Genomic DNA, 10010 nt, shown 5'->3' with positions numbered 1-10010 from the left:
AAAAAAAGTTCCTTAGTACACTGGAAAGTAATGGTTTTTTTTTTTTTTTTTTTAATTTTTTTGAGACAGGGTCTCACTATGTAGTTGAAACTGACCTGGAACTTACTACATAGCCCAGGCTGGGCTCGAATCCTCCTGCCTCAGCCTCCCAAGAGCTGGGATTACAGGTGTGTGCCACCATGCCCAGCTATGTTATTTTTTCACTGTATTTATTTTTAAGATAAAATTCACTGTGGGATAATTTACACACAGAAACAAAGCACCTGTTTCAAAGTGCCCTAAACAGGCCCTACGTGACCAAGGCCCATGCCAGGCCCTTGATGGCCAGGGCTGTGCACCATGGAACCGGAAGTGGGGCACACACCTGCAGGGCCTCCAGGCCAGCCAGTCAATACACACAGACCTTGGCTAGGGCCCCACACCCAGGCCCTCTCAGCAGGGGCAGGGACACAGACTCCTCCCTGCTTCCCGAGCTCAGCCTGGCACAAAGCACACAAACTACCAGGGCATCGCTCAGTCACCATGAAGCTGTGGCCCAACCTGAAATGCTGCTCCCAGGCACAAGGCCCGTTCCTGCTTGGCCCTTATCATCCATGTCCACAGAGCATCCGACATGGCCCCAGCAGCCCCCAAATCTGGTCACAGAACAGCAGGAGACAGGCCTTTGGCAAAAAAGGACACAGTCTTATCCTGTATCTTGTACTGGTAGGTGAGGCTCCGATCCCGCAGGGCGGTGGGCTGCGACGGCCTTCTCCAGAGGATCCTGAGCTGCAGAGAGGGAGAAGGAACGTGAGGCACACCCCCCACCACCTGTGAGCCCCGCCTCGCCCTTGCTGCAGCCTTCAACTAAGGCTAACGGAACCGACATGTAAAATAAACAGCGAACTAAAAATTAAGGTCCTCCCTTCCACTACTGTAGTCATATTTGCTTGTTACAGGAAATATGAAAACGAAAAAGTAAGTAAAATGAAATAAAAAGTCCCCCAAGAAAAAGTGCAGCAGTATTTTTATGCGTTTCCTTTTGTCTTTTTTCTATGCAGCTCTGTACTTATTAGACATTGGGATTCACAGCTAAGCAGGACACTGACTCCGCTGGGGGAAGGGCTGGGGGACAGGGACAACAGAGCCTGCCCAGTCTGTAGGAGCTTCTCCTCCACTGGGCCGCAGGCACCCCACGCAGTTCCGGGGCCTGCTCCTTCGCTTGCTCTACCAGATCTGCCTTCCATCGGCTGTGGCCACGACTCCAATCACCGCTACCAGGTCTGGAGTGGACAGCGTGGCATTCTCTGGGGGCCATCACTCAGTAGGAGATGCCTGATGCTCAAGCACAGCAGCCCCGGAGGGCAGACAGCAGTGTCCCTCTGACTTCCAAAGGCAGAGCGGGGGCAGCACAGCCTCAAGCCCTTTCTGTCCAAGACACAGTGTAGACCAGAATGTTCGATGCCTGCGGTGCTGCAGAGGGCTGTTCTGTCGCTGCCGTGCCGCCTCAAGCTCCGCCTTGGTCACAATGGAGCCACCAAGAAGATGCAGGTCTCTGGCTCGCACCCACAGCTTCCAAGGCTTCCCTAGCTGAGGAGCGGCGCAGCCCACATACCTGCCCGTGCACATCCTTGCAGAAGCCGGTGGCCAGACCCTCGGCCCGCAGGATCAGGTGGCTCTGATGGCTGAGGCCGCTCAGCAAGAGGTCGTTCTCCTCATCCTCATCGCCACTGTCGTGCACCAGGGCCACCATGCTTCCCTGCAGGACACAGGATGGGATGGGAGCTGCTCCTCACTGGGAGACTCCAGGGAGAGGAGCCCTGGGCTGTGGGCACCATCCCCACCCCAGGGCTGACACCCTCTGCCACCCTGGGCTTAATTCCTAGCACCACCCCCAGCTCAGATGATTTCAGAACAAACTCAAGGAGCCTGGCATGCATGACGCCTCGGGTTCAGTCCCCAGAACCAAAGGGGGATGAGTAAGTGAACTCAGGCAGGATAACGTAGCCCAAGACATGCAGGGCCACCTGACCAGCTGCACGGAACACAGGGCCAATCGCTCTTTAACTCTGAGGGCTTCATTTTTAGCAACAGGAGTAGGGAAGACCAGAGTGGATAGGTCAGAAGATTTCTGTGCCTCCCAGAGAAAAGGCAAAGCCCAAGTAAATAAGCAAAAAAATCACAGCAAGAGAGTGAGCCAGCGAGTGGGCCAGCCTGAATCTGCTGGGTTCTCAGAGGTTGTGGGTCCTTGGTACCTTCAGCTCCGCGCACACGGTGGCCCGGCAGTAGTGGATGAAGTCCAGCACCGCCACGGCCCCCACGCCCAGGCTCAGCAGCACACTGAGGTCGTCCACCAGCAGCACTGGGGGCTTCCGCGTTACCTCCCCGCCATCCCCAGGCTTTAGAGCCTCCCGCACAAATGCATACAGTGGCCGCAGGTCCGCAGCACTGGCCTCCCTGGGGACAAAACACCAAAGTCACCAGAGCGCTCTCTGCTTGTTTACCTGTGACCAAGTAGCACACAGAGCTGTACCACAGCCCTCACAGTGTGGGAAAGAAAAGGCATGCATATGGGCCGGGCGTGGTGGCGGACGACTGCAATCCCAGCACTCGAGAGGCTGAGGCGGGAGGATCGCTGTAAGTTCGACACCAGCCCAGGCTACACAGTAAGTCATAGAGCAGTCTGAACTACATAGTGAGACCCTGTCTCAAAAAACCAAAAAAATCAAAAAAAAAGAAAGAAAGAAAAGGCATGACACACAGGCGGACAGGGGCACACCACACTGAGTGTTTCCCGAGGAGACAAGGTACAGGGCACTGTGCTAGAAACTGGGGGTCCTTAAGACACATCACACAAGCTGGGTACAGTGGTGCAACCCCGCAATTTCAACAGCTCAGAAGGCTGAGGCTGAAGGATGGTTAAGTTCAAAGCCAGCCTGGGTAACATAGCAAGACCCTATCTAAAAAAGGAAAGAAAAAAAAGAGAAAAGACTCCATATCGCCCCTCAATCCAGGAGCTATAGCACCTGGGAGATAACCAAGAAAGCTTTCTCGGAGGGCCATGTGCAGCTAAAGAGCTAGACAGCAATCCAGGTGCCAGGGTGGGAAGGAGTGGTAGTCTAAGGGCTACATGGGTGCAAATGCATTCACATCTGACCTCTGGACGCGTGCCGGTCCCCCTCCCTGTCTCCCCTAAGGAACACCCCCAGCATTCAGTTCCCAGCTAGAGGTGGAGGAACAGCGCACAGAGCCCAGGGCAACCGCCCTACTGCCTCGAGTGCTAGGAACAAGCCCCCAGCACGGGAGGGCAGCTCCCCACACCGGGGCATCAGGCATCACGAGACCCTGCCTCCAGAGGAAGAAGGGGGTGTGTGTCACACAGGCCACTGCACAGGGCCGGTCAGAGAGGGAGGGAGGGAGGGAGACCTCCCGCAACGACTCCTGCACTAGAGGAAGAACAGCAGCCAGGTTTAGGGCTGATGTTCAGAACGGACAGTAAGCTGGAAAGCCAATCTCAAACCTTTAAGGAAAGAGCCAGATAATAAATATTCTCATGTGTGAGTCACATGGTCTTTGTCTGTGTGCACCACTCATTCTGCTGCTGCAAAGCAAAACAGCCAGGGACAACATGCAAACAAATGAAGGCGGCCGAGCTCCACTGAAACCATTTACAAAACAGGCAGCGGGCCCAGGGCATAGCCGCTTAGAGTGTGCTAGGGCTCCAAGCCAGGGCTGGAGAACAGCAAAGTGTATTACTGTCCACAATGCACCCCCCAGCCCCTGATGGGAGCCAGGGCTTTGGTATTCCGCTACAACATTGGGGTGGGGCGTTGAGCCCTGCAGCCAGGAGCTGCACAGCACCCATGTCCGCCCACCTGCCAGGGGTGCACGTCTGACCTGAGAAACTGTAGGGGCTGTGGTGGCTCCACCGGCGTCTGGAAGAAGATGTCCACCGAGGACTTGAGAGCCTCGAGGAATGTGAGCTGCCCACGTTCCCGCGCCGCAGTCAGGCTGACGCCCTACACATGACAGAGGAGAGGAAGTTACTACGCCCGGTGGGGACCAGCCAGGGGCCGGACGGCAGCTCACGAGGTACAGGCCGCACCCTCAAAGGAGAGACTGTCCGCTCTGCAGATGCCCACAGGTGCTCCCCACCCACAGTCCCATTCTGTTTCCCACTTCTATTTCTTTGTCACATTTTTAAATTAACATTTTCTTTTGTTTCTATTTTATATATGTATTTTCATGATTGTCCAATATTGGGTATTATTAGACAAATAATTACCCAATTTTTAGCTATCAACGGGGGACCATTTTTGTGGTGCAGAGAACTTACTTGTATGACTTAAATGTAGTTCAGACAGCCTGACAGTTACAGTCCATGAATTGCCTTTTTCCAAACTTCAGAACTGCCCTGAAGGCGCATCTTCTGACTCAGAGAAAGGGCCAGGCAAAGCCACAAGTCTGCTGCCCTTGCATTTCCCAGACGTGGACCACTGCTGTAGTAGTTACTTTTCACTGATTTTGGGGTTTTTTTTCTTTTTCTTCGAGACAGCTCAGGCTGCTCACAGACTTACAGCGCCCTTCCTGCCTCAGCCTCCTAAGTGCGGAGGTTACAGGTATGTGACATCATGCCTGGTTTTTAAAGAACGTTTTATTACCAATTTTAAATGCACTTCATTTTTTAAATACATGCATTTTAAAAATGACATTTTATGTTACTACTGGAAATTAAAATCCAGTAACTGAGCTACACAGTAACTGTGTAGCTTGGTGGTACAGCATTTGCCTAGCATGCCTGAGTCCCTGGTAAAATCTCCAGCACCACCAAAAAAAGAGCCCGGCTCCTGGGTCTGACTTCAGATTTCCACAATAAGGGCAGGGCCCAGGATCTGCATTCTGGTACTCCTCGCTCTTGCTGCACAGAAATAGCTCTTGAGGAACGCTTCAGACTCACCATGACCCAGGCCCAGGCTCAACTGCCCATCTGCCCTTCACACTACAACACCACCAACAGGGCCCTCGCAACGCAGCACCGTTTGGCCCAACAGCTGCGGGCAGATCAGCCCCTCTGCGCTCGCTCATGCCCAGCCTCCCCTTGTGAGTGCAGTAATGAGCCAGGAGCACGGATGCCTCATTGTGCTTCACACACCGATGCTGCGCCTGCTGTTCCTGCTGTGCCGATGACCCAAAGGTGAAAGAAGCGGCCAGTCTGCACATGAGCGACACACAGCTTTGTCACCAAGAAACACACAGGCCAGGGCCACCCGCACGCGACAGAGACGCGGAGGGCAACATGTGTTCCTGAACCCAGCCTGACTACCACAGTACGTCTTCCTCCCTGCAAAGGAGAAGAGGGTACCCTTCTCTCAGCCCATGCTTGTTTCTCCCAAACCAGAAGAGGCAGCATGGTAAAGAGCCAGGAACAGTACGACTAGCATCGTGAAGATCACTGCTGGGCTGGGAGTGTAGCTCGGAGGTAAAATACTTGCCTAGAAGGCACCAGGGTCCTGTGCTTGATTCACAGCACCAGGAGGAAAAAATATCACTCCCCATCGATGGCCCGGCTCTCTCTCTAAGGCTGGCATGTCCGCTCCCCAAACGCAAAAGCCTGTATCCCTTGCACTCCCATTCTCAGGCAGTTAGGTACACCTGGGCACAGGTCACATCCCTGGGTAGGTAAGCAGGCTCACTGGTCTCTGCTATATCATTCTTTTTTGGGGGAGGGGGAGTTGAAACAGGGTCTCACTATGTAGTTGAGACTGACCTGGAACTCACTATGTAGCCCAGGCTGGTCTCAGCGATCCTCCTGCTTCAGCCTCCCGAGTGCTGGGATTACAGGCATGCGCCACCACGCCCAGCAATGGTTTTTGTATTCATTTTTTTTTTGTACCAGAGATCAAACTCGGGACCTTGCACTTGCGAGGCAGGTGGCAAAATCACTGCACTAAATCCCTGGCTCTGCTATCTTATTCTTATCTGCCCACATCTGATGAGATGAAGGGCTGGCAGGGTGAGGCAAGGGACAGGCAACAATAAATAGTGCCTCTGCCCACAGTGGGGTCCCAGGCCCTAGAGCAGTGAAGGCGACTCTTTTAAGCCTGAGTACCTAAACTGCAACCCAAAACCCACTTATTTATCGCAAAGTGCCAACACTACAGTTAACCCTGAATACTAAGGCTTTAGCTTAGAAAAAAGAACTCATACATGAACATCTTTTGTCTTAAAAGAAAAACAAGTGCAAGGTCCCAAGTTTGATCCCTGGTAAAAAAGAAAAAAGAAAAACAACACATGTGCCATAGGTTCCCCACCATTGCCCTAGATCTAGGGACACAATGGGAAACCCCCACCTAGCAAGAGACTAAGCTGTGAGCCCCAACCCAGCAGACCATGCGAAAGACCACATGGACAGGACACAACCTGAAGAGGTCCAGAGTCAGTAGAGCAGGGTTTGATAAACTGACATCCACAAACAACAGATCCGGTTTTATAAACTTTCAATTAATAAACCATGTTGATTTGCTACCCTATATGTGAGGGGTTCAGGGTCCCAAGATTTTCTTAGCCTCTCCTTTACCAAGTCCTCTATAACCCAAACAAGGAAGGCCAGCTTTACCTGGGCCTGCCACACTCGCCCACTCAGCGGCCTCACCACGGAGGTCTGAAACTTACCAGCTTCTGTCCCACGATGTTATAGTGACTGAAGGACTGGACAAGGGCCACAAAGCAGACTTTACAATTAGCTAGAAGACAAAACAGATCGTTACAGAGCCTGTGCTCACGACCCAGGAACAAAGGCACTGAGGCAGACTGGACACCCAGAGGCCCTGCAGGCTGACAAATCAAATCTGCTTCCAAGACACAATTTTTCTGAGATTTAAAATTATGCCACTACACGTGGTGGTGCACACCTGTAACCCCAGCACTCTAGAGGCTGAAGTAAGAAGACATAAGTTCAAACCCAGCCTGGGCAACGTGGCAACTTAGAGAGACCCTATCCTAAGATAAAAAATAAAAAAGGCTCAGGATTTAGCTTAGTGCAAAGGCCCTGGGTTCAGGCCCCAATACCAAAACCAAAACAAAAACAAAAAATACTCCAAAACTTATGCCTTATTTGTTGAGTCTAACATGTACTTCTCTGGATATATTACTAGGTATTTAACTGTTCTATTATAAAGTGTGTCTTTTTTCAATTTTTGTTTCTGTTTACTGCTGGTATACAAGAATACAACTCACTTTTAAAATTAGTTTTATAGGAGCCAGGTATGGTAATGCACGCCTGTAATCCCAGCACTCAGGTGAGGCTGAGGCAAAAGGATTTCCACAAGGTTGAGGCCAGCCTGGGCTACATAGTGAGCTCAAGTTCATAGTGAACTATATAGCAAGACCCTATCTCAAAAAACCAAAAACAAAAAAATTATTTTTATATCCCACAGAAAATAAAGGAAGCACAAAGAAACTCCTGTTACACAACCAAATCTTTTTCATTCCAATAATTTATCTGTAAATTCTCTTGCTTTTTCTGTGCTGACAATAACATAATCTGAAAATTACTTTCAAAACTACAAAATTAAACTGTGTATGGTGGCTCATGCCTGTAATCCCAGCACTAAGGAGGCTGAGGCAGGAAGATTACAAGTTCCATGCTGTTACCACTTTCATCATGTGTGACGTTAAGCAAGTGCCTAATTTCTCTGGGCTTGTTTTAACTTATAAAATACGCACATTGCCATACCTTGAGGGTACTGTGCCCCCACTAGGGTCATTTCCTGGTACTCACTTTATCCCTCCATTTCTTCTAGCCCTAGCAAGACTGAAAAACTATCTCAAAACTAAAAACGATAAATAAAAGCTGCTTTTATTACAACTATGAGCACCACAGATCTACTTCATACCCTGGCCTGGCACAGCACATACTCCAAGAGAACCCACTGATAAATGAGACTCTTTTGCTTTTGACCCTTTTCCTACTTCCAGGTGTAAACTGCAAGAGCCATATTCTTTAGGGAGCATCCACATCAGGGCCAAATGTCACGGGGGTTAAGGGTCCAGAGATTTCAACATGCACAAGGACGAAGGAGCCACTAAACGAGGAGCCACCAGAGGACCTTGGTGAGGTAGTTAGCACCTGCTCAGTAGGTATACAAAGGGAAGGCCGGAAGTGGGCACAGCCAGTGCATGCCACTCTGTAGGGCTGGGAGGGTATGAGAGGAAGCCAGTGCTGTTACCTAATAAAAAAGCTTCTTAGCTACTCAAATCCAAACTCCTCTTAGTAAATACCTTGCCACTGCTGCCTGAAACAGGCCACTGGTTTCTGTTTTGTTTTGGGATTTTTTTGCAATGGGTTTCTTTTTCCACATCAATGAGTCACACACCTTTGAGGTAGAAAGACAGAAAGTGGTGCACAAGGAAACTGCCATCTGTCTTGGCATCACAGAGTAGAGTCAGTTTCCCCTAAAAGTTAAGAAAAACAAAAAAAAGGTGAATTTGACTCCCCAAAAAGAGGTCAACACAGTGTAAAAATCGAGTTGTGTCCGCTGCTAAATTTCTACACCTGGAGAGTGTAGAAATATGTTAAATTTACCCCCAAAACAAAGCAAAATTATTTTCTTAAACTATGATTAAAGCTATCAGTGCTGTACTCATGATGTACAAGTTAACCTCAGCCTCTACTTTCCAAGGCAGAAACTGCTTCTCTTGCCCTTTCTCACCTCAGGAGCCAGTCCCTGGGAGAACCAGATCCCAAACCAAAGACGCTTCTCTACCTTCAGGCTCCAGGGAAAATTACAGACTGCCAGGATTGGAAGGGACTTTCTCCTTTGGGGGTGGGGGGTTTTCAGAAAGGTTTTCTGACCTAACTTCCTAATTTTCTGTCCTATATTGGGGGTGGTGTTCGGGGGTCAGGTAACAGAGATCTCCAATAAGAGTTCTCCTGATGACCTAGTTTATGACACACTCCACTGCCATGCTGTGTGACCTTAGGCAAATGCCTAATTTCTCTGGACTTCTGTTGTTTCTCCTTTCTCACTTATGAAATAGGAAAGATCAAGCTGGGAAGGGTAGTGCATGCCTGCAATCCCTGGGAGACTGAGACTGCAGGATCACAAGCTCGGACTCAGCAAGACCCGGACTCAAAAATTAAAAAGGGAAATATAGCTGAGTGTAAAGACCCTGGGTTCAATCCTGAGTAGTGAAAATAAAAGATCAGCTCACAGTGGTACACCTGGAGCTGCTGCGCCCCAGCGCTGTCATTTCCTGGTACCCACTCCAGTCCTCCATTCCCTTTGGCCCCAGTAACTGCCACGATAACCAGAGTCATGTAGAGGACTGGCTAGACGAGATCCAGGAAAGGCAGTTCACACCGCTTGAAGGAGCCCACCTTTTCATTACAAGACAAAAGTGATGGAGTAAGCCAGAGATGTTCCTGGAAGAGACAACTTGTGCATTACTGAAAACGTGACCGCGTAGTGCGAGAGAAGAGTGGAGAAAGGAGCGGAGGGTCAGTGTGTGGTGCACTCGGGCTGCTAGCGGCTCGGAACACCCCTACGGGGCGCCGCGGGGGGCTGGGGCGGGGAAGAGCCTGGCCCCGGGAGGATGGCGGCTGGTCCCAGGCGCTCCTTCCGGCCCGTTCCGCAGCCGCCTCCCGGCCCGGCGGGCAACACAGGACTCCCCGGCTCATGTCTATTACTGTAAGGCAATCTAATTGTTCGACGAGCTTCCCGAGGCCTTTTAAGGGCACTCACGGTCTTTGAGAACGCGACTGATCCGACCCAAGCCGCGAATCCGCATCGCGGTCCCGAGAGCCAGAGGCTCGCGGCCGCCGTAATTTCCCGCCAGCCCCTGAGCGCCGCTTCCCGGATGTCTCCCGCCACGCTCCCGGGACTCGCCCCCTTCAGGCAGGCAAGTTTACCTGTTCTTCCGTGTCAGGAGTGGTGTTGAGAAGGTTATTGAGTTCCGGGAACATTTTGGACTCCGAGGAAATAAGTGCGGATGGAAGAGAATGTGAGCTGCTTCGGGACTAACGCAGGGTG

General features: G+C 51.0%; 1 protein-coding gene across 1 annotated transcript; it reads right to left on the bottom strand.

Annotated features, from left to right (window-relative positions):
* Positions 1–165: 165 nt before the first annotated feature.
* On the bottom strand, positions 166–9960 carry Elp6 (elongator acetyltransferase complex subunit 6). Its single transcript, XM_010624322.3, has 7 exons — positions 9890–9960; positions 8355–8433; positions 6652–6722; positions 3877–3998; positions 2235–2436; positions 1595–1738; positions 166–768 (listed from the first exon to the last, which is right to left on the bottom strand). The coding sequence occupies exons 1-7, from the start codon at positions 9941–9943 to the stop codon at positions 640–642; spliced, it is 801 nt and encodes a 266-aa protein (XP_010622624.1). The 5' UTR covers positions 9944–9960; the 3' UTR covers positions 166–639.
* Positions 9961–10010: the final 50 nt, after the last annotated feature.

This window comes from Fukomys damarensis, unplaced genomic scaffold (genome assembly GCF_012274545.1).
Source record: "Fukomys damarensis isolate Sample0158 unplaced genomic scaffold, DMR_v1.0_HiC HiC_scaffold_12, whole genome shotgun sequence".
In the NCBI taxonomy this organism is placed as follows: domain Eukaryota; kingdom Metazoa; phylum Chordata; class Mammalia; order Rodentia; family Bathyergidae; genus Fukomys; species Fukomys damarensis.
The sequence above is the reverse complement of the archived record's forward strand: the minus strand, read 5'-3'. Positions and strand labels throughout refer to the sequence as shown.